At 57.8% G+C, this 23741-nt stretch overlaps 2 protein-coding genes across 15 annotated transcripts in view; both read right to left on the bottom strand.

The window, feature by feature from the left end:
- Positions 1–44: 44 nt before the first annotated feature.
- Positions 45–13581, bottom strand: TPM2 (tropomyosin 2). Of its 12 annotated transcripts, none has more exons than XM_014268318.3 (9): positions 13342–13580; positions 12337–12462; positions 6127–6260; positions 4984–5101; positions 4792–4862; positions 4488–4563; positions 3774–3836; positions 3389–3458; positions 45–1610 (listed from the first exon to the last, which is right to left on the bottom strand). In XM_014268318.3, the coding sequence occupies exons 1-9, from the start codon at positions 13453–13455 to the stop codon at positions 1531–1533; spliced, it is 852 nt and encodes a 283-aa protein (XP_014123793.1). In that variant the 5' UTR covers positions 13456–13580; the 3' UTR covers positions 45–1530. The 12 variants fall into 12 exon arrangements, with proteins under 12 accessions (XP_014123793.1, XP_005488824.1, XP_005488822.1 ...); XM_005488767.4 differs by lacking the exon at positions 4488–4563 and adding an exon at positions 3968–4043; XM_005488765.4 differs by having other exon boundaries at positions 45–352; positions 13342–13579.
- Positions 13582–16831: 3250 nt separating this feature from the next.
- Positions 16832–23741, bottom strand: part of TLN1 (talin 1) — a 35451-nt gene continuing 28541 nt past the window's right edge. For all 3 annotated transcript variants that reach the window (XM_074533365.1, XM_074533363.1, XM_026794625.2), the window contains 7 exons: positions 21089–21194; positions 20823–20947; positions 20404–20529; positions 20208–20270; positions 19794–19976; positions 19001–19126; positions 16832–18046 (listed from right to left, as the gene is read on the bottom strand). In XM_074533365.1, coding sequence (XP_074389466.1) covers positions 17915–18046; positions 19001–19126; positions 19794–19976; positions 20208–20270; positions 20404–20529; positions 20823–20947; positions 21089–21194 — 861 coding nt within the window. In that variant the 3' untranslated portion in view covers positions 16832–17914. The remainder of the gene's footprint in view (positions 18047–19000; positions 19127–19793; positions 19977–20207; positions 20271–20403; positions 20530–20822; positions 20948–21088; positions 21195–23741) is intronic.

Below are 23741 nucleotides of genomic sequence, written 5' to 3'. Positions count from 1 at the left end.
TCCCAGTGCCTGTACCCACTCAAAGGACCAAACACAGCCATCAGTCTTGTCAAACTGCTTTAATATTTGGACATAAAGACAGGACAGAGCCAGTTAGGCTGTGCACAAACAAGATCCCCTTGAGCAACAGTGCAAGGCTGCTGAGCTTCCCTTCTCAATGGAGGTGTGGGTTTGGCCAAGATGCAGTTCAGCCGATGACCGCATCCTGAGCATGCCAGTGGGGTGCATGTGTTGGGTAGGGAAAAGGGATAGGGGCTTGCGAGGGCAGCTCAGAGGTTGTTCAGCTCCAGTAAGGTCTGGTCCAGGACCTGGTGTATCCCCACGTTCTCCTCTTTGGCACTGGCCAGGCTCTCTGTGAATACAAGGGACACCCAGCCACGCACACAGACACAAACCAAATGTACCCAGGTGCAGCGGGATGCACACACACCACACAAGCACACACACACACACACACACACACACACAGATGGACATTTCAGTACAGCAACAGCCCCCAGTCAAACAGGGCGTCCCCTGTGGAGCATAGTCCACACAGGTAGCCCCATTTCTGGCAGGGATGAGTCCGGCCATTCTGGGATCTGCCAGGGAAGCCAGGCCAGTCACACTGGTCACTGGGACAGGCAGTTACCACTCTTCAGCATTTCCATCTTCCCAGGTTGCCCCATTGCCCGTGGCTGAGCACTCTGCAGCACAGGTGCCACTGGCGAGTACCATTATTTGGCCAGACACTGGGGCATCACCATTGGCCAGCTGCAGGCATGTGCACAGACCCTTGGCCAGCAGAAGCGGAGAACCAATGCCTGCTGCATGACCCAGCAGTGCTCCGTGAAGAAAAGAAGTGAGAAAGCAGCCCATGAACAGCCCAGGAGAGTGGGCAGAGGACAACAGAGATAAGGAGCAGAGCTAACAAGGCTACAAGGATAAGCTCTGCCAGGCAGCCTTCTGCCAAGGCAGCCTCCCTCTGGTGTTCACTTCCAAATGGCATCCTGCTTCCCCCAGAGACAGGAATGGAACAAGACTGCTGTCCACCCAGCCCCATCTCCCAGTGTGCCCTGCTAGCCTCTTCCCTGTCCCAAGTTTGGGGCAGCAGGTGCTGCTGGATCCCCAGCTCTTTTCCCAACCTTCCCAGCACCCTCCAAGGACCTCTTTCTAAGGGGATCCATCCTGCACAATTTGGGGTGACCAGAGTGAGGAGGAAGAGGCTGCCCACTGACTCGCAGGACAAGGGGAGGAAGGCAGCAGTACAAACCACCACATCCCTCCCCAGCAGAGCCAGGATGATGCCAGAGGACATCCATGACTACATGGGCATCCCGGAACATCCCAAAACCTTTCATATCTCTCCCACAAAAACTGATCAACTCCAGAGGGGCGCCCTGTCCTGCCCAATCAGGGTAGTTACCCCTATGAGGATAAGGCAAGGCTTCACACCCTGCCTCACCCCAGCGGGGAGGGGCTCCCAGCCTGGAGCCAGCCTGGCCAAAATGGGGCAGGGAGGCTGGGCCGGGGCCAGGAGCTCTGGGCAGCTCAGTTGTTAAGTTCAGTAAGGATGACCCGCAGCTCGTTAGTGAGAACACGGTTTTTCTCGGCCTCCTGCTGAGAGCGCTCTAGAGAAAATGGAGAGACATCAACGCAGCACAGGAAAGAGAGAGAAAAAAGTGAGTTAGTGAAAAGAGACAGCATTCCTGAAAGCCTTCACTGGAAACACCACAAGCCACCCAGCCAGTGGTGGGATACAGCTGGACTGGCAGGAGGCAGCCAGTCTTTGTGCAGGGACAAGGCTGTAGGTCCACCAATTTGGAAACTGGGTTCTGGGACAGGGTAGGGTGGTGAGGAAGGAGGAGGTGGATCAAGACCAATTTAGAGATCACAAGAGATCAGTACTGAAGGGTAGCATGAGCCTCTTCACCAAGAGAAGGTGATGCAGGAGTTATGACAGGGATGAGATTGCTGCTTGTAGGCAATGTCTGAGAGTAGAGACAGGGAATGGACAGGACCAGGTCTAACCCTGACATTTCACACCAAAAGACTCATGGAGAAGATGGCATGAGATGGGGAAAGCTGCGTACGAGAGTCAGGGGATGGTAAGGGTCAGCACAATGGCCCCATCCCACTCAGCCTGGCAGCATGGGAGCCTCTTGGGTCTCAGCCATAGTCAGCCTGGGGGGCCCGTGGCTGTGAGCTGTCTGCAACCACCTCCTACCACATTGCTGACAGCACCCACATGAGACAGGCAGGAGATGAGGGACAGAGTGACATGAAGAAAACAAAGGAGAAACCAATGTTACAATTTTATTGATATCAATTCATTAACCCAGAGGGACAGAACACAAAAGAAAAGTCATGAGATGCAAACTGAAGAGCAATGTGCAAAGGACAGAAGGGTGAGGGAGGAGTGAGGGTCGCCTGCCTGCCGGGGAACAAGGTGTCTGCACAGTTGGATCCAACCCTCTATCCCCCAGGCCTGAGCTTTGGCAGTGGAGGTGCCGCTTCCCCAATGCAGGTCATCCCCATGCTGGGGCCAGCAAGCAGCACCAGGGGACTTTGCTGGAAGTATATGGGGGGGGAAATGGCCCCCAAGCCCTGGAGCTGCAGGGTCCCCAGTGCTTCTGCTGCTGGGGAGCCAAGGAGGGAGCTGCTGGAACAAAGGGCTTCTGGGCACAGTCCTGATCCCCAGGGCAATGCTGTGGCATGGGCCTACAACTACACTGTCCAGTCAGTATGTGGGGCTGCTCTCCTGCCCTGAACAAACAGCTCTAAGCACCTACACCTTGTCTCCCCAAAGAGGGGTACAGCGGGAACACCCCGGGTCAGCTCCTGTCCCAAAGGAGCTGATGGACAGGCACAGGCTAGGTAGGACAGAGGAGGACAGAGAGGGTAGGGAGAGAGGTGGGATGGCCAGGCAGGCAAACAGCCGAGCTGGGGAGTGACAGGCAGGGAGCAGGTGCAGTGCTGGTGCCCAGCGTGGGGCTCAGAGGGAGGTGATGTCATTAAGTGCATTGTCCAGCTCCTCGCTGATGGCTTTGTACTTCATCTTCTGCGCATACACTTCATCTGCAGGTGAAGGCAGGCAGGCAGCAGATGGTGGAATAGAGTGGAGGACACAAGGTGGAGAGAGAGAGTGGCTGTGAGCAGCGGGCTGAGGGCAGCAGGGGTGTGCGGGCACAGGCAGCATGGATGTGACCCTATTGCCTACCCGAGGGCAGGGCCCAGACCCCAGGAGCTCTGTGCTCCCACACCAGATGCCGCAGCATCCAGCCACTCTGCTCCCAGAAATCCGGACCACCCCTCCCTCTGGCCAAGTACTGTCCAGCCCCACCAGGGGGATGGTGTGTCCAGTGCCACCCCAGGAAAGAAGGACACAGGGCTGGTGGGGACATTTTACCTTCTAGGTCATCAATGGTTTTCTCCAGCTTCGCCACAGACCTCTCGGCAAACTCCGCCCGGGTCTCAGCCTGTGGGAAACACAGCAGGGAAAGGGTGAGCTGCAGGACTCACAGTGGGTGGTACAGGCTGCACTGCACTCCAAATCTGCCCCATTTGCATCTCTGGCACCCTCTTCCAGAAGCCCTCTCATGGGAAAGGCAAGGGACAAGAAGGCTCCATGAAGCCTCACACCCTAAATCAAAACAGACTAATGAAAGTCATCCCAGACCACCTGCTATGATGCTGGGTTGCAATTTAGGAAACTGTGAGAGGACAGGCATAACGGGGTCAAAATCCATTCAGGATGGCAAGCACTGATTCTGTGGCAGCCCTCCAACTCTTACCTCCTTCAGCTTTTCCCCTAGAAGCTTGATTTCCTCCTCGTACTTATCCTCCTTGGTGGAATACTGCAGAGACAGAGACAAGCACCTGTGAGTCCCCAGGCATGCCTCCAGCTGTCCTTCACCCCAGCAGGAGACTGCAGCACTCCCAGACCCCACGCATTCTTCCCAACCCTAGCAGCCTCCCTGGGTCCTACCTTGTCAGCCTGGGCCTCCAGGGACTTCAAGTTGTTGGTGACAATTTTCAGCTCCTCCTCTAGGTCACCACATTTACTACATCCCAAGCAGGGCCGGCAGGAGGGGGGGAGCAGGGCCAGAGGGCAGGAGAGAGGCAGGAGCAGAAAGAACAGGCACGGGGAAGCAGGAAAGAAAGAGAGAAAACAAGTTGAGAAAGGAGAAAACTCAGTGCAGGTGGACCAGGAGCAGAACCACTGCGAGCAGGAGCTGCCAGGACGCATCTGTTCATCCGTTCCTTGTGCTTCCTTGCACAGATACCTCGTGCATCACCACCAGCCAAGCTTTTGCTGGCCCCGCCAGGGAAGCAGGGATGGAGGGATGGAGGAGCGTGCCCGGCCTGCACCTGCTGGAGAGGTGGGCAAGGGGAGGCTGGTGCTGGAGGCAGTGGTGCAGAAAGGAGAGAGGTGGCTCGCATGGTTTGAGAGACAGCGACAGAGAGAGGGGGCTGCTGCACATCGCCCCATGCCCCTGCCCCAGTACCTCTTCCTCTGAGGCAATGAGGGATTTGAGAGACTGGTCCATGGTCCGCAGCTCTTCTTCCAACTGTCTCACTCGGCTGGGGTGGTAGAGGGGCACCCCGGGAGGGGGACAGCAGAGAACAGGGTCAAAGATATGATGCCAGTGGGTTGGCACACCCCTACCCCAGCCTGCAAACCCAAAGACCACCCCAGTGACAGACCCTGCTGCTTCCAGGGACAGACATCCCCCTCCCCATATCTGCCAGGGATTTGGGACAAGGGTTGTGTGGGGCCCCTGCATGCTGCCCACCAGGAGCCCTGCTCACCTCTCCGCCACCTCTGCCCTCTCCTCGGAGCGTTCCAGCTCTCCCTCAAGAACGACCAGCTTGCGGGCAACCTGTTGATGGCAGCGAGTGACCCATGTTAGCCCTGTGTCTGCCTCAGCTGGGGGCATAGGGCTTTAAAGAGATGGCTCTGGGTGCTGCCAGGGTGTCTGGACTGGGGAATGGGGTACACACCTCCTCATATTTGCGGTCAGCCTCCTCTGCTATGTGCTTCGCCTCCTTCAGCTGCATTTCCTGGAGTTCCATCTTCTCTTCATCCTTCATGGCCCTGTTTTCGATGACCTTCATGCCTCTGAGGAAAGATCATGCCAGATTTTACCGCTTGTGGGTCAAAGTGTCATCTGCACATCCTGCCTGCCCATCTGCACGTCCTGTACCCTAATCACACCACCCTCTAGCTTCAGAGACACGGGACATTGCTCAGGGAGGATGGCATACAGTAGGATCACACCACCAGTACCCTAAAAATGCTCCTGTGGAGAATTACAGTGGAACTGGCCTCAGGGCTATGTTCCAGAGTGAGGTATATCTATGGTGGCACTCAACCAGGCAGGTTCTGACTCCATGTTTGGTGGGAAAAGGTGTCCAGCCCAGGATGAGCCACAACCTCCACAAAAACAGCCTGACAGGCTGGAAGCCCTTAGGAAATATTGGAAAACATCCTGTGGCAAAGCCTTTTTCATTCAAGGTGATGCTCACAAATAGGGAATTACCAAACCCCCACAGAAGGAGACCCTCCTCCTCTCACTCAAATGCTGTTGCTCAAACTGATCTTTGCCAATGAGGGAAGAGCTCACATAACTGCCAGGAACACTGTAACATGCTGGGTGCTCCCATACAAACTGAGTGTCCTTGCCTGCACAGCTCCAGTCTGGGAAACATACTTGCCCTGAGGATGGGGCAACATACGCCCTCTAGAAGTCTTTTTGAATGAGGCTGTCTAGTCCTCAAATCTGACCTTCGTTACCAGCACAGAGGTTTCCTCTTGGGTTCTTATTTTGTCCTTGAGCGTCTTAAGCTGCTCTGGGAAATAAAACATGCTCATATCGTCCTCTGGCTTTGGTTACAGTCTGGTGCTTTTATAAATACCAGATAAAATTTTTCAGGATGTTATGTGTGCTCTGGATAAGAGTGTCTGTATCTGGGGAACTTCTTTGCCTTGTGGCTTTGCTCTCTCCCTTTGAAGTCTGCAGGAAAGTGAACAGAAACCCCAACAAGGTCACCTCAGAGGGACCCCCACTGCAAAACTAAGGGGGTTGTCTGGAGTCCATGGTGACCTGACACCATTCCCACATGGTGACCTGACTTCCATCCCACCTCTCGCTCTCATCAGCCGCCTTCTCAGCTTCCTCCAGCTTCTGCAGGGCAGTGGCCAGACGCTCCTGGGCGCGGTCCAGCTCCTCCTCTACCAGCTGGATACGGCGGTTGAGGGAAGCCACTTCAGCCTCAGCCTGGGGGAACAGAAACCTCTCAGTCATCCCATGTCAAATACATAAATTGTAAAAAGTATTTTCAATTATTACTCCTGTTTACCATCTGGAACACCCCTTGGCACTGCGTGACAAGCCCATGTTCACTGGAATGGCTTGCCTGACCATGCGTTCCCTCGCCTCTCTATAGGGTTATCTCCATCCCTAGTGGCTGTCTGATGCTGACTTCTCCCAGCCTTGCCATGTGCAGCCCCACCATGTCCTCACACTTCCAGCTCCCGCCCCGGAGGGGGACAGGGCACGTTCGCTGGGGCAGGGTGGCCATAGCAGCCGTGCTGTCACAGGGATGGTATTTGGGGTTTGCAGAGCAGTGAGTAAAGGGGGAGGAATGCCCTGTGCGGCTTCACTCCCGAAAAGGAGATCGGAGCTGCTTGTGGATTTCCTGTTTACAGAGGCGGTGGAGTGAGCCGGGAGCTTCTCCTGCAGGAGCCCCCAGGGCCCTGTGCAACAGGGCAGCCTGAAGCCGAGCACGGAGCCCCCCCAGCCGATGCACAGCACAGTGCCGGGGGCAGTGGAGCGAGTCGCCCTCGGCAGGCTGGCGCCTGGCCAAGATGAGTCTGGCAGGACCAGAGCCCTCCCTTTCCCAGGCTCCCCACGCACAGGGCTGGGAGCTGGGGCCGGCCAGGAGCAGTGGCCCTGGCCCTCCGCCAGCCTGTTGACGCCTGGCCTTGCACTCTTTCCATTTGGTAAAGGCCTCCTGCTCCATCGCCACAGTCAGGAAATGCTGCCTCAGCAGCTCTCAGCCCCGCTTCCCACTAGGAGGGTGCGAGGAAGACAAACCCCCAAATATCAAGGGATGGGTGGCAATAAAACCCCACTGTGAGGAGCAGCTCCATGCACCAACCCAGGAGACAGAGGCTCCTGCTTGTATTCACAGGCTGCAGCAGGACTGGCTGGCTGCAGTGCCTGGACACAGCCAGCCTCATGCTCCAGCACTGGGAATGCCCCCGGGAATACTAGCCAAGCACAGGGACTATGGGAGCAGCAAGGGGCTGTCACCCTCCATGGCCCCACTGAGCAATCCCCTGTGGGGAGCTGGCGGGGTGGGGACAGGCGCAGCCGGCACCTCTTTGAGGCGGCTGCCAGCCCCACAGCTGCCAGCTCCACAGCCGCCACCGCCCCATGATCGCCCTTTCTACAGACACTCAGAGACCTCGTCCCCTGCCAGACCGCCCAATGGGGAACAGGAGCTGGCACCCACAGGGCAGCGCTGTGCCTGCAGCATCAGCCTCACTGCGTCGGTAGATTTTTTTTCCCGGGGAATCACCCCCAAAGTGGGTCAGAACTGCCCGGATGGACACTTGGGAATATGAGCTCTCCCGGCAGCTCCCAGTGACCAGGGAACCCGATCTGAGGCTGCAGGAAGGGGCCATTTCCTCCGCACACAGCCCGAGTGACAACAACCCGGGTACCGCACCCAGCTCTGCCGCTCCTGATATGGTGAGAATGTTGAATGAGTGGGCATAGTAAAAAGAAAGAAAGGAAGAAAACAGAAAGCTCCCACAACTACAAAGACAAACCAGGAAAAAGCTGCAGCTTGGGCATACCATCCCGCTGCCAAAATGGAAATTTTGGCCAGGGGCAGTGTGAAGGGGTGGCGTGTCCCCACGAAGGGACAGGCTGGAGCTAAAGCTCTGCGGCCCGAAAGGCTGAGTCCGCTGGAAGCCGGACAAGAGCCTGAGCGTGGGATTCTGAGCTGTGCACGCCGGCCTGCGAGGGCAGAGATCCGTTCCCAGGAGGCACCCGATCCCAAGGCAGGGCTGGCTTTGCCCGCTCCCGGCCAGCCGGGGAGCCCAGGGGAGCCCCGCTGCCCGCAGCATCTTCTCTCGCCACACCGACGGAGGAGGGAGGCGGCGGGCGGAGGCCGCCCGAGGCAGGCACTGCCCGAGCTCCCTGCCCTGCCCCGGGGCTCTCGCCAGCTGGAGGCGGCTCCCCGCGGCTCCCCGGGAACCTCCCGGCGCTGCTGCGCCCCGGCGGCAGCCGGCCCGGCTACCGGGGCTCAGGGCGCTGGGGCCGGCCCGCCAGAAGCGATGCCGGGGCCGGCGGGGGATCCCGAGGAGCTGCCGGGGTGCCCCCCGCCCTCCCTCTTCCCATTCCAGCGGCCCTTACCCGCTCCCGGGCCTGCCGCTCGGCATCGGCCTCCCGCTGCAGGTGCTCGGCGCGCTCCTCCGCCTCGTCGGCCACCTGCTGCAGGCTTTGGATCTTCTTCTTGACGGCATCGATGGAGCTGGCGCTGGCCATGGCGGGGGCTGCCGGCGGGGAGGCCACACCGCCGAGCCCTTTGTGGGATACGCCCGGCTCGGGCAGGAAGCGCTCAGGCAGCGGCCGCTCCCGCCGCCCGCCCTGCCTCCATCCCTTCCTGCTCCTCCTCCTCCTCCTCCTCCTCCTGCTGCTCCTGCTGTGCTGCCTCCGGCCGACCTGCTCCGCCGCTCCCCCGGGCGAGGCGTGTGGTGCTCACCCACGGCAGGAGAGAGTTCCCACGCCGGGAGGGATGCACAGTGCCCCTCATCCCAAATAGGACAGAGGGTGCCCCCGGGCAGCGTGCGTGTCCTTTCCAGGCTTTGGTCACTGTCTCTACATCCCCGCCAAGGCAAGATGCTTCTGGGCAGGGCACAGTGTCTCCCCACCCTGGGTCAGCGCGCATGGTCCCGGGGGGATGCATGGTCCCCGAAGGGGGTACGTGGTACCCCAGAGAGAGCACCCAGTGGCCCCAAGGCAGGGCACACTCTTCTCTCCGTGCCCAGGATGCATGCTGCCCCCCAGGCAGGTGCACAGTCACACTGAAATCCCCCAGAGCAGTGGAGAGAAGCTCAGGGAAATAGACTCTTTTCCAGCAGTCCACGGAGTCTGTGAGTGCTGGAGCCTGTCCTGTGGAGCCCCCATGGCCACAGGAACAATGTACCCATGTGTAGTTGCCAAGTGCTGCTTTCCCCAGCCATTGCTGCAGAGCTAAGGAGGGTTGGGGACTTTTTCGTTATGGGAAGTCAGTCACAGGCATGAGCAGAGCCTGCTCCTGGGCTTTCTCCAGGGGTACCTGAGCTGCAGCCAGGTGCCCAGCATCCATCATGTTCGGTTCCTTGGTATTTGCTTCCCAATGTGAGGACCTGTCCTGCAGCCCCACAGAGACTCATGGGGCCCATGGAGACCCTGGCACCTCCTGCCTCGGGGACTGTGCCCTAAGGGGGAGGTCAAAGCTCCAGCCCCTAGCTCTCCATCCTGGCTGGGGCACATGTCTTGATCCATCAAAAGAAGTTGGAGCTGCTGGCACTCAATCCTCCCTTAAGATGTACTGACAGCTCCCTGGCTGCACTTCACACCTGCCTCCAGGAATGCCAGCTCCCAGGCTGACCTCACCAGCTGGCATCAGCTCCAGGGCCAGGGGTCCTGGGGGTGACTCAGTCCCACTGCTATCTGCGCCCTGCAGATCCGTGTCCCCTTGCCAAGAGGCAGCGGAAGAGGCGATACTGTGGGTCCCCTGGGCGCACACAGCCTTGGGCTTGGCCGTGGGCCTCGCTGGTCCTGCCCCTTCCCAGTCCAAGGCCTGGATGTCAGCAATGCACAGGCCAGGACATGGGGCCCAGTGCAGGAGCAAGGGTTCCTGGCAGCAGTGGGGCAGGGACGAGCCAGCTGCAGGCAGAAGGGGGACAGGTTAGGGGGCAGCCACCCTGATCCCCCAGTCACCAGGCTAGGTGCCTCCTGCCGTGGCCCCACCCCGAGATGCAGTCACTTCCCAGCAGAGTCCAGTTCCCTCCCACCAGCTCAGGGAATCGCCAAATAAGAGCAAAGTCTTGGCTGGGGAAAGCAGCTGGGGCGGGAACACGGGTGAAGCTTTTGGGATCATGGCCTGGGAACGGCAGAGTTTCCCTAAGGCCCCTCTGGGGTGGCTGGGGACAGGCCAATGTTGGGGATGTGAGGCGGTGGAGAGGGCTGTTCTGCCCTAAACCTCTTGTCCCAGCTGCACCATTTCCAGCAGCCCTTGCCCATCCTGACCTGGGCACCATGGGCTGTCCCTCCTGGTGACAAGAGGTTCTAGGACCACAGTGGGCTCACAGAGCTGCTGGGAAGCTCTGTGGAGTTGCTGATCAAGAATCAGGCATTCCCTGCTCTGCACTGTCTGACATTTCTCCAAGTGCCTGGGGCAAAGTGTTTGCACTCTTTAGTGCAGTCCCTATGGCTTTCCAGCCCCACCATCCAGTGCCAGCAGCAGGGCAGGGCCACACTGAGGTGGGTGTTTATTCTTTTAAGGCAATGACATTTTTGCCAAGAGCAGAAGGCTGCCTGCATGGCTGGTGTGAGCCTGAGCCGAGTGAGGAATTGGGACACGCTGTGCTCACAGCACCCACTGTCCTGGCAGCCAGGGAGGACACGGGGGTTCCTGGGGTGAGTGTGCTCTGGGGGTCCACCCAGCGCTTCCTCTGCTGTGCTGCAACTCGCACCAGGGAGGAGGTGACACCAGCCCTGGCACTTAGAGCTGTCAGCACATTCTGGTCCCTGGTGAGGAGGGGACTCCCAGAGCCCCACACTTGGCGCAGCCTGTCCAGGCTCTGGCATGGACCTGGGAGGGCTGTCCTGGTGATGGAGCCCTAGCCCTGGTGCAGCCAGCCTCCAGCCTGACACAGCTCCTTCATCACAGCTCCTGCTCTGGCCCTTTCCTGTGGCTCCCATCCACTGTATCTTCTGATATGGGACTCTCCAAGCCCATGGATTTGCCGAATTGCTGTGGACCAAGCTCAGGGAAACACCCTCCCTGCCCAGGATGGCATCGCACAGCCCACTGCCAGCAGTAAACCGCTCCACACCCCACAGCTGACATCTGCCCAGTATCTTTGTCTGCCCCTTCCTCTGAGCCCTGCACTGCGAATGTCACGTCCACTCTCAGCCACACTGAGTTTGCCCTGTCCCATACCAGGCCAGAACCATGAGATCAGTGTGAGCCCCACTGCACACAGCGGCCACCTTGCCCAGCTTGACATGCCTGCCCCATGCTAGATTGAACGTGCCCTTCCAGAGGATTCTCAATGTTTTAAAGGAGTGTCATCTGTAAGATCAGCAAAGAGGTCTGAGGAGACCCCTGGCTGCTGCCCAGGGGCTCTGGGCTGCCACAGGACTGGTGTTGCCATTGCTTGTCCTTGTCCGCTCACCCCTGTCCTTGGCGGCGGCCTCAGAGATTTGACGCATCTCCCCCATTTAGCTCCATAAACCAGCTGGGATTGAATTTTTTGTTCTCAATCCTGAAAAGCCTGGCCATGCCCTGCTGGCTGTGCTCCAGACGGCTCTCCTTTAGCTTCTCCTCCAATTTCCAGGGTTGGTTTTCATCAAAGAGGGACTGGCTATCAAAAGGAGTATTTATTTATAGGGTGTCAAATACCCTGTGTGGCACCACAGGTCGTTATACCCCATTCCCAAGCGGCCCCGTGGCCGCACACAGCTGTTCCACCCTTCATCCTGGCCAGGCACAAGCCAATTTCAACACCTTCCTAACATCTCCCCAGAGGGATCTATTTCCCAGGAGAAACATCAGTCATGGCACTAAATAAAACTCTTCCTGGCCTTGTCCTTCTCAGGGTACGAAGTAGAACACTGGACCCCAAATCCACCCAAATCCCCTTCCATACACCCCAAACATTCTTCTTTGCAGGCAGCACTCAGCAGTTAATCACAGCAAGAGATTTTTCTGTTTCTCTGATCTGCCACAGTTTAGCAAGCACCACAGTTTTTCCTACGAGCATTGAGGACGTGTGTGCCGGGGGACTTGTGACACAGCTTGGGACACTCGTCCCCGTTAGCTTTGGGGAGCCAGGCTGTAGGCTACCCCACAAAGCTCAAGACAGGACCAGCAACCAGCACTGCTCACCACAGCTGGCCTGCCCCCCCAGCCCGCACAGGACCCATCAGCCCGGTTCAGTGTCAACATCGAAGGAATGGGATCCTGACAGTCTTCCCCTCGGACGCTTTCCATATAAGGGCCCCCTCTTCCTTTAACCCCCCCGAGGTCCAGAGCCTGTGTAGGGGAGGAGCTGGTGGCGTGCCTACTTACATCTGTAGCTTTCTTCTCGGCCTGCTCTAGCTTCTCCTGGGCCTCCTTGACAGACTCGGAGTACTTCTCCACCTCATCCTCAGTGCCCTTCAGCTTCTTCTGCAGGCCCTGCTGTTCTTCCTCCAGCTGGGGAAAGGACAAAGGGTGGGGTTCAGGGGGGCTAGCAGTGTCTGCAAGGCTGGAAGGGGATCTGTCCTCCCATTCTCCTCCTGGGGACACCCAGCCTGTGTGGGGCACAGCAGGAAAACATGGACATGTCCTCTGACAGCTTTGGGTCTACAGGTCCTTGGGGAGCTCTTGGTGCACAGCAGCCTCCTGGACCCCCCTCATCCCTGAGCCTGGTGGAGGTAAGGGGGTGGCGGTCTCCTTCCCTGTATGAGAGCTGGAGAGCTCCTGTCTTGGGGATACAGCTCTGGGGGACACCAATCTGTGTTCCCATGTCTGTGGCTGCAGTGGGAGTATGCAGTCCCCAGGGCTCTCCCTGGCACAGGGATAGGGAGGTGGAACTGGGGTGTCCCACTGAGATAATACATTTTTGGGGGGACCAGCGTAAGGGGTCAAAGGAAAGAAACTGAAGTGTTGGTTCCTGGGGAACATGGGGTTCCTGGATCCACATGGGGTGATGTCCTTGGGGACATGGTCGCAGAGAGGGAAGGTCTTAAGGGATGTCAATCCCTAGAGCTGGCATCCACAAGCAGGACACCCAGTGGGGCAAGGTCCTTGGGCCAGGACATGCTTAGGACAGGGGATTCCAGGCTGGGGAACCAGTGTGGGGAGCTCAGTATGGGGAGTGTGTGATCCTAGAGAGTGAGTGCAGTGTCCCCAGGCTGGACAATCTGTGGGATGGCATCCCCAGGGCTGGGCACCCAGCGGGATGGCGTTTCCAGGACTGGACACCCCTAGGGTGGAGGGTCCCCAGGCTGGACTCCCAGAAGAACAGGGTCCTGGACACCCCTCGAGTGGAGGGTACCCAGGTAATGCCGGGGAAACCCGTGGGAGACTCACCTGCTTGCAGCGATCCTCCGCCTGCTTCTTATCAGCCTCCGCTTGCTCGGCGCGGTCGATGGCATTCTCCTTGTCCAATTTCAGCATCTGCATCTTCTTCTTGATGGCCTCCATGGTGGCGGGGTGTCGGCGACGAGACGCGGGGCGGCAGAGGGACGCGGAGCACCGGGAGCGGCGGGAGCACCGGGAGCGGAGGGAGCACCGGCACTGCGCTCCCCGCCCCGCCGAGCTGCCTAAAAGCTGGGGAGGGGCCGTGCCGGGCGGGGGCTGCCCGGGTACCTCCCCCGCCGCCCGCCAGCACCTTTTAGGGACAGGCTCGCCACCGGCCCTCGCACCGAGCGGGACGGGGGGGCGGCCCCCGGACGGGCATCGCCGCAGCCCTGGCGCCCGGCACCCACCGGGGAACAGGGCGAGGGACACCCCGGGTCACGGCGCTGGGGACAGTCCGGTGGTACTGGGCAAGAGGCGCCCCGGAATAGTGGGATAGTGTGCTGTGGGCAGCCTGGTGGCACAGGGTGATGGACACCCCGCGGCAGCGCTGTGGGGGTACCCCGTGGCACTGGATGAGGGACACTCCGTGGCACTGTGCTGGGGTACCCCAGTGGCACCGGGCAGGGGACATCCTGGGGCACTGAGTAAGGGCACCCCGGTGGCACTGGCCCCAGTTAGAGCTGTCCTGATGCTAGTGCCCTAGGTACGCCACATGCCCTGTCACAGCACCCTGGGGCCTGAGGGACCCTGCTTGCTGGCACTGGCTTGGGGACACCTCAAGGGCTGGCATGGCACTTGGGAACACCAGTGGGCTGGCACTGAATTGTAGGGGTCACACTCAGGCTGTGATTGCACTGAGGGACACGTTTGGCTGGCACTGCTCACATGGGGAAAATCCCCCAGGAGAGAAGTGAGCAGAGCCCCTGACTTTCCCATCCAGCTTCTGGTGGGGCAGGAGGGCCAGGGCTCTGTGTAGATTTCTTGGCACCCACCGTCCTTCTGTCTTGCACCTTGGTGCCATTGTCCCTGGCACCCACAAGGACACCTGGCGCATGCACAGCCCCTAGAATGGCATTTTAGAGTGACACAGGGCATACAGGCAGCTCACTGCCCCTCTTCCTCTTTCTGCTCTAAATAAACTGTATTCCACAGGCAAAAAAATGCAAACCCTTCAAATCCCAGCTCCTCCAAAAATAACCTGTACTTTAATAACGATCGTAAATGCTTCTGGCACATTCCCAGCTGCAGGGTGGGCTGTGGGCCGGGGGGGCTGGAAGGAGCTGGTGGAGGGGCCATGGGAGCCGTGTGGCACGTGTGGAAGGCTGGGATGGGATGGGGACAGGAGGGGTGCACAGGCTCCCCCCAGCCCATTGCCCCTGGGCTGCAGCCAACCCTTGCTTGACGCAACTTCTGGGTACCAGTGCTCCAAGAAGAGAGGAACAAAAAGTTTTTGACAGCTGGAGAAAGTGCCTTTTAGGAGCCCTCAGGCCCGGATGGTGGAGGGCATAGGAGGGGTGGGAGCAGTCAAGGACCAGCAGGCTGCTGGCTCCTTGGGGAAGGCAGAAGAGCTGCTGCTGGACTCCGGAGAGAAGCTATTAGTACTGATAAATTAGGCACATATTTGGACAAGGAAGTCTGTAAATAACTGCCAGTGTGTGGCTTCTGAAGGGAGGGGGAAGATTCATGTCCCATCATTCCTGGGAGAGATTAATTGTTTTTCTGCTAGATGTTTCAGCCTGGAGCAACTTCATGGCCTTGAGCAACTTCACATGCTCAGTGCATGGGGCAAATATAATGATAGCCATGGTGCAAGCAGCAAGGAAATTGCCCTGGAGCCAGGCCAGACCTCAGATGTGCCCCCAAAGGATGCTATTCTCTCTCTCTGCTCTCTTTGTTCCAGACACCATAGCCATGACTGATGGACACTGCTGGAATCATCCGGGAGCCAAGGTCCATGACTCTGCCCTTAAGCCTGACTTCTGAGGTAACCTGTGAGAGAAGGGAGTGCAGAGAGACATGGGTGCACATTCCTCCCTTTGCTGCCCCATGCCCCGCCTTGTCCTGGACTAAGGTCTCCAAGGATGGCAATCCCCTCCATATTTCACACTAGGGTCCAACCTTACTCCCAAGGAAAAGCTTGATGACTAATGGGACCTTTCCAGGTGCAATCCCCCATTGCCCTATCCCTGGACTCCCCAAGAAGCTGGGACGTGGTTTGCCCAAACCTCCAACTTAGCTGAATTTGGATCCCTGTGGTGGCTTGGTACCTTATGACTGGGTCATCCCAGCTCCAAACTTCTGTATGTGCTTTCCTGAACCTGCCTGCCAAAATAACCTCTTGGTCTGTGTGAGACTGAGGGGCAGTGGTTAATCACACCCCCGTGTCCCTCCCCTGGTATTTATGCCCCTGCCTCTTGCTTGTACCCAAGCTGGAGGACACAGAGTGGATGTGCTCACAGCCCTGTGCAGGGGGTGCTGGAGCTCCCTTGTCCCCAGCATGCCAGGATGAGGCCAGAGCTGCTGCCATGCTGTGCCCGCTCACTGTCCTTGCTGGACACTGCGAAGGGCCCCATGTCCAAGCCGGTACCTGGGTGAGAGCCTGGGTCAGGGCAGCGCAGATTGTCAGGGGACAGCTGGGAGGACTGGGATGCCTGTGAGAGCCACAAATCCCCCCTGGAGCCTGGCCAGGGGTAAGTGTCTTAGGAGAAACAGCCCCTCCACACCCCCAGGGACGTGACCACAGGGGGACAGGGGTTGCTGTTGGGGATAGTGCAGGATGCTGCCCTTGCCACTGATGTTTGTAGCTCACAGTACCAGAACAGCCCCACAGGCAAAGGACACGTGCCAACCTGCCCGTGCCCCCGTTGCACCCCGCAACGTCCCTGGTGCACCCCACATCACCTCTGCCCGCCCTGCCACTGCTTAGGCCCCCCAAATCCCTGCTGAGTGACAGGGTGGGAACAGGTGGGGACATGCCGGGGCAGCTGCTGCCCGCACAGGTTGGCTCTGGGGGGCTATTTTGGGGCGTGAGATCAACGCTGGCAGCCGGGAAGGCTCCGGCCACATTCCCAGACCCACACCACAACAGACTGCTGCTTCCCCACTGATGGCCCACCAGTGACTATGGGGTGAGAGTCACCCCACCTGCACTCCTACTGCACCCTACCCAGGAGTATATATGGCTGGTAGCAGGAATGGGGCCAGGAGCTGAGCTCCAGACAAAAAAACCCACCCTGCCTTCCCTGAAGCCCAAATCCCCAAGAAACAAAATCCCCAAGATCCCCTCTTGCAGTGGTGGCCCCCCGGCAGCACCTGCGAGGCCAGCACATGGCTGGCAGCGGGGGTCCGGCCTGCCGGGTGCCTGGGGCTGGACGTGCCTCAAATATTTTCCATGCTGTATAAGCACCCGTGGTACACTCCCCCCCTCCCTTTGCTGGGAGGGAAGGCGCCCAGGCCCCCCTGCCCTCCCCTTCTCCTGGAGAGGCCCATTGATACCCAGTTGGCAAGAAAGCAGGAAAACCAGATTTTATTGATGAATGCGTCTTTCTGAGGAGACACTGGCATCCCCCACCCCACCCCGGGGTGGGAGGGAGCTGGTTTCCTTCAATCTTTAATATGGGATGCTTAAAAGTATCAAAATGGTGAGAGAAGCCTCAGCAAGTGCAAAGGGGAAGGGACAGGGGTCCCGGAGCCAAGGAGGGGTGGGATGCTGGGCTACGGGACCCCGGCAAGAGCTGGGTGTTAGTGTGCAGGGCATGAGCAGGCAGGGAAATAAATGAACTTTGGAAGCTGCAGGCTCAATACTAGAGAAATGGAAAAGTTACAAAAATACTGCAAATCTTGGAAAACAATGCAGGCACTTGGGAAGAAGGAGGAAGGCAGAGCTGGCTGGGGCCGCAGTCGGGGGGAAGCCCTGCAGGAAGGCAAAAAACAGCTCTGGGAGGGAAATCATCACATCATCCCCCATCCTGAGTGGAGGCACTGTGGCTTACTGCCCTGCTGCCCCAGAGGGGCCTGGGCTGAAAAAAATACTCATGGGGTGGATGCAGGGTCTTCCAGGGTACCTGCAGAGGAAGATTCAGCCAGCAATAAGGCATTGGAGGTGAAAGGCAGCTCCACGCGAGAGCTCAGCGAGGGGTGGCTGCTCCCTGCATGCTATGGCAAAGGAGAGGGGAAGCCACCCGCCTGTCCCCATCCCGCGTGGAGGAGAGAAAAAAAGGGGCACGAGAGGGAAGGAAGAAGGCACAAGTAAATATCCCCTTGCAGTGGAGAGCTCTGTGGGCCCGCACCCCGGGGCTGGCGGGTGAGCCCTGAGCCAGTGCAGCCCCGGCTCCCACCCCAACCGAGTCCCTCCGAGCGCTCTGATTGTGCCTTGGGTGTGCATGGGAAGGTGGCTGGGCAGCGAAGCGGAGTTGCTGGTGCGGCACCGGCTTGGAGGGGCAGCTGAGTTAGTCCCTTTGCTCTGGGTGCGGGCAGAGCTCTGGTCTAGCCCAGACAGCCCTTCGCTTGTGGCGGGTCGTCTTAAATAGGAGCAGGCAGGTGGGCAGGCGGCAGTCTGTGCGGTGAGCGGAGGGCGTGCGGCTCAGTTCTGCTCTTCGTCCCGCAGCTCCGAGGGCAGGAACTTGTACTGCTGCTGCCGGATCATTGCCAGCTTCTTCCGCGCCTCCTCCAGCTCCCGCTCCTTGCGCAGCATCTCCTCCTGGGCAGCGATAATCTGCCAGGAGAGAGCCCCAAGGTCACAAGTGCCTCCCACGGGGACGGCCACAGCCTCTGCCACAGCAGTGCCAACGCCAGAGCTGCGTTCTCTGGCTGCTGCTGCCCTCCCTCACAGCCACTGCCTCACCGGGCATGAGGACTGTTTGTCCTTGGGGTGGGTACTCTGGACATAAAGCATGGTACTCTGGACATAAAGCAGAACAGCACAGCTTCTGAGCTCTGCCCTATGTACTGTGTAAAGGGTCTCAGCTGCAGGGAGCCAGCACTGGGACTGTGACAGCCCACACTAGGTAGATGTCACCCTATCCCACTGCTTTGCTTTTTCCTTGTGTCACAAAGGATACTGTGGGTTCTGCACCAAGGAGAAGCCAGGGCTTTACACTCATGGGAGCATGCACCATCACCCACTGCTACTTGTGGCGGGATAAGGTGAGGCCTCATTGTTTAACTGGTGCTCAGTGGTGTGGCAGCAGCTCTCTGGCCACAGAACAAAACACAACTTTCCCAGGCATTGTTCTGGGAAAAGTCTGTGAGATCAGAGAAAAGAACGAGAAACAATTCTTAACTTGCTGCACCTTGTATTGTGAACATGTGGAATGCGTTATGGAGATTTGTTTACCAAAGGGTGGTTTCTTAATTAGCCAATGGTGATGGTGTTTGGACTAAAGGACCAATCAAGTACACCTGTAGCGAACTAAGGTATAAAAGTATGGGTTTCTTAATAAAGATATATTAATCGGCCTTCTTTAATACATAGAGTCTATGCCAATTATTACCTGGCCAGGGGCCCGTTGCAATGATACAGTGGGATGGCTGAACTCACAGCATTTTTGTGAGGCTCTCTCAAGACATGACTGTACTGGTGGGTGGTAGGACACACTTCTGAGACTGGCACACACAGGTTGTGGTGGCACCTAGAGCTGCTCCTGCCCTGAGCAACCCCACTCCTCACCTGTGCAATTCCTCCGACCATCTTCTCCTTCACCACCACCGTTTCATCATGGTCCTGGAAAGCAGCTGCCTTCTGTGCTGCCTTCACCAGATTGTCTGATGCCCTCTTCACGGCATTTCCAGCAGCCTGCAGCAGGGAGGAGGAAAGCATCAGTGTGAGTCACAGCCCCAGAGTATGACTGCTGTCCAGGGGTGTGAAGGAACTCCTGCCCCAGGCTGGGCAGCAGGCAGGACTGGCAGCCAGGAGTGCTGGGAGCTGCAGGCAGGGATTCCTTTACATGGCTCGCTGCCTTGTCACCCGCTCATGACCATTTCAGGCATTTCTGCTCCCAGGCAGGCTCTGGCTCCTCTCTGAGCAGCAGGGCAGGGACTGGGAGGCAGCCCTCCTGCCTCTCCCCAGCCCTTGGCCCCAGTGCTGAGACCCCATGTTAACCCCCCAACACATGGGCATTAACCTCTTGTGTGCCATGGCCTCTGAGGATTAACGGTGCTACAGAACATGCCCTCCACACATTAACCTCTTGAATATCAGTGAGGAAGTGCACCCATTTCAGATATTCCTGTGCCAGGTCATTGTTCCTGAATGCTGCCGGGCTGAGCAGCCCAGCATCATTCACACGCCTGGCACACAGCTAGCAGTGAAATCCAAGCAACCTGGAGCCTGTGTTCCAATGAACGTCCCACTGATGGCATGCAGGCAGGGAGCATGAGCCCTGGAAAGCATCCACGTGCCCTCACGCTACTCCCAGCCACCCTTCAAACAACTGGGGCTGAAGAGGCAGCCTAGGACTCACCTGGAGCCGCTTCATGGCCTCCGAGTCATGGTCAGCCTTCACCTTGCAGGCCACCAGGAGCTGGGCTGTGGAAGCAGCCACCTGCTTGGCGGAGGAGATGAGCTTCTCCTCACTGGCATGGCCCTGCACCGCGGCATTGGCGGCTTCGCACAGGTTGTTGGTGGCAGCAGCCACCATGCGTGCCTGTGGCAAGAGAGGCTGTCAGGGGAGGTACAGGAGCCCTGATCGGCTCCGGGGAGGTGGTGGGGCATGGGATGGAAATAACCAGCTTCCACAGCATGTGGGAGAGGGAGGAAGAAACATGGCTGCTTCTTCCACTGAGGACAAGCAAATGGGCAAAGCATCCTTGTGTTTGCAGCAGGAGTCAAGAGGAAAGTTTACCCCTCAACCCCTCAGCATGACCTTGATACTCACGGCTGAAATGAGACCCTGGGACCACTGTCCATCATCCACTGCATTGGCTGGGATGGCACCCACCTATGAAGAAGGAGGGGAGGAGCAAGGGTCACCACCCTGCACACCTCTTGTCACAGGCATGAGAGTTACAGGCAGCCTCAGAAGAAGGGAGAACCCTTCTCTACATTTTCTTCTTCCCCTCTCATGGCCTTACTTTTCCTTGGGCCACTAATTCCCGCTGGGCTGCTGAGGCTGCCTTCACCAGGGCACTCGTGGCTGCAGCAATGGATTTGGCAGCTTCCAGGATCTGCTCCTCAAAGTTCAGGCTCTCGTCTGCTTGCTGTGGGCAAAAGCAGAGTGTGAGTCCCAAGCAGGAATGCTGGGACAGATGGAGCAGAACAGGAGGATGGCTGCAGGCGGCTGAGGGCAAACATATAAAGCTGGATTAAGGGCTATGGGGTGCAGCGTGACATGGGCTACCCAAGGAAAGTTCAGCTGGGGATGTGGGAGGTAGCAGGAGTACAGGAAGAGGGACCAGCTGTCAGATGGGCCTACAAACCTGAAGCACAGACAGGGGAGCCCCAGCCCACCCCAAGCTGAGCACGAAGGTCAGACAAGGCTCAGCACTGCTACCTTGGGCTTGGCTCTTGGTTTCAGCTGCTCCAGCTTCTTGGCTGCAGCCTCAATGGCAGCTGCTGCCCCCAGCAGCTCATTCTCAGCGATGACAGTGGGGTCTTCTGGGTCAACCCACTCCGTCCCTAGGAACACCAAGAAGCCAGGCAGGTTACACCTCCACACAGTCTCATTTCTGAGCTTCCCTGCCTCATCCAGCAGCTGCTGAGCCCTCTGCCCTAATCCCAGCCCTTGTTTATGCCCCTCTGAGCAGGATCTTTCCTTACCTTTCATGGCCTCGGCTGCCTGGATGAGCTCAGTGACAGAGCTGGCCACGCGCTTGGAGAAGCCTGCCAGCTGCTGCTTCAGCTCATGGGTTGGCTTCTGCAGGATCTGGGGAGAAGGAGCAGATGTAAACACCTGGAAGAGGGGAACTTCATGGGTCTGTTTGGGGTGCGCTCCCCAGGGAAGTAGGGCGGGATCCCCCAGCCCCCTCCCACATGTGTACAGACAGGTCAGGCACTGTCTGAGATGCTTTCTCAAGTGAGTCTGGCTATTCTCTTTGTGCCCCAGGATAGGATGAGCTTCCCCAGGGCCCTCCTGCATTCACAGCTTCTGGGACATCTTACAGACACAAGACCCTCAGCACAAGCCTTTCTGCTCTTAGCAGCTACCCACACCAAGATTTCTCCCCTGCAAATCATTTCAAGCTCCATATCTCCTTTGCTGTCCCCATTTTGGAGGTTTGTTTGCAAACACAAGCTGGGCAAAGGGGCAAACCTTGGAGTGACATCCCAGACAAGGAGGGCTGGCCCATCAGGATGAGGTGGCAGGCAGTACCCTAAGGGTCCTCCCCTGGGCTGGAGGGACACATGCACACACCACAGCACACGTGTGCACGCACACAGGGTCTGTATGCACAAGCAGAGCTCACTGCTGGCCCAACTTGCACCAGACAGGCAGCAGCTGCCCATCAGCTAGAGCAGGGGTGAGTACACAAACACAAACACAAGGGCCCCAGGGTCCCTGTGGACACACGCAAGTCTCACCCCAGCACTGGGCTGGGCACACAGACACGCCATGAGCAAGGCTCATGCTGAGGTTAGACACCAGCAGGCACCCCAGTGTTGCCTTACTCACCGGCTGACAGAGAGGAGGGAGAAGAGAGAAAAGAAAGCAGTGAACGCCCCAGCCAGAAGGAGGGGAGACAGGGGAGGGGATGGGAAGGTGGGTGCTTTTTGGTGAGGGGTGAAGGGCTGTCAAGTGGAGCAGTGGGAACAAAGGATCAGAGATCCTGGGGAGCTGTGCTGCCAGTATAAGCTCCTACTTCAGCCTTGCAGGGTAAGGCACGACAGGGCACCTGGATGACGCTCCCACAGCCAGAGGAGCCACCTACACTCAAGAGTAGCCATGGATCCACTCTCCTCCTCACACCCTTTGCACCTCAGTTCTCCCACCCTGAATTGTTTCACTGCAGTTTTGAGCCACAGAATCTCTCTGCTTTTGGAGGGAGAGACCTATTGTTACCAAATACCAAGTCCCCATGGAGGCTCAAATTCCTACCCCTCCCCAGTGAAATATGCAGGCTTTCCCACTCCTCTGCTGGGAGCCATGTTTTCCAGCCTGAGACAAATAACCCTTATTCTTGAAACCCTAACCATACTTGTTCATGCTCTGCAGAAGGCACTGGTTCCCTTTGTCCCTTGGGGACAAAGTGTACAGCAATGACCTCGCTGCTGCTGGGGAATGAGGCAGCACCCATCTGCCATATGCCATCTCCCCTCCCATTCCCCTAGATCCTTCCTGCTTGTGGTTTCCCAGGAACCTGCTGTCCTTTGATAAACAGGACCCATGAGCTTCACTCCTGCCTTCACAGACCAGAGTGCTGTGGAGACCGAGGTGAGTCATGGCTTTTTCCTGGCCTTGTGGTGGGCCATCCCAGCAGAGAGACCACAGCAGTGTGGGGCTTAGAGTACTCAAGCTGATGGCACACAGTGATGGCTGGTTTGCCCTCATGAGCACATCTAGTCTAAATGCCTTGTTATTAAGTCTGCTGTCTGCTATGGCAACATGTTTAAAACTGCTAAATGATCTCTGTCTGGAGCTGAAGGCACCCCGGAGGCTACAAGCTTAGTAAGAGGCACCTCCAGCGAACATTTTTAAGGATGTTCCAATGTATGATAGTCAAAACATTGCACAGCAACAGGATGGTAACACCCAAAATACAGGGGAATGGCCTGTTCCTGCAAGTAGGCTGACCTCGGGCACTGCCACACTAAGTCATTAGCCTAATCATCTGTTAACAACAGGTCAGCCAGAGAATTTCTGCTCAGCACTCCAGCCTTGGCTGCCATGATTCATGTGTGCCTGAAGCATCTTCCAGGCAGACATTTGATCTAGATGCAGAGGATGGAAAACTCACTGCTCCCCTTGGAACTGTACCCCAGTGGTTGCCTCCCTTGAATAAAACCACCCTTTGACTTCTCCTCTACGCAGCTTTCATTTCTAGCCATTGATTCCTGCCCACCTCCCCCTGCTGCTGCCAGTGCTGGTTACTCTCTGCCTAAGGGGGATTTCCCTGCAGGAAACCACAGTTTGGGCTCCACTACTTCGTAGCTGGTGATCCCAGACAGCAGACTCTCGCTAACCAGCTTAGTGCAACCTTGACACAGAGCTGAACCACTGTCAGTCTCTGTCCTGTTGAGAGATCTCACAGCAGCAGGGGTTGAGTGTGCACATCCCCACAGTGCCCCTGACTCCAATTCTGTGGTCTTGCCAAGAATGCAAGCTGTTGGAAAGACTTCACTGGATCTTTCCTACCACGCTAGAGGCTTAATTTACTTCTTGTAAACTAATGTTGCAGCTGAAGTCCTTGGGAGGACTCAGGCAGAGGGAGACTGGATCAAAAGGGTGCAGTGGGCGCTTCCAGTCATTATCTTT

The sequence above is a fragment of the Zonotrichia albicollis genome, chromosome Z, assembly GCF_047830755.1.
Source record: "Zonotrichia albicollis isolate bZonAlb1 chromosome Z, bZonAlb1.hap1, whole genome shotgun sequence".
Taxonomy (NCBI): domain Eukaryota; kingdom Metazoa; phylum Chordata; class Aves; order Passeriformes; family Passerellidae; genus Zonotrichia; species Zonotrichia albicollis.
The sequence above is the reverse complement of the archived record's forward strand: the minus strand, read 5'-3'. Positions and strand labels throughout refer to the sequence as shown.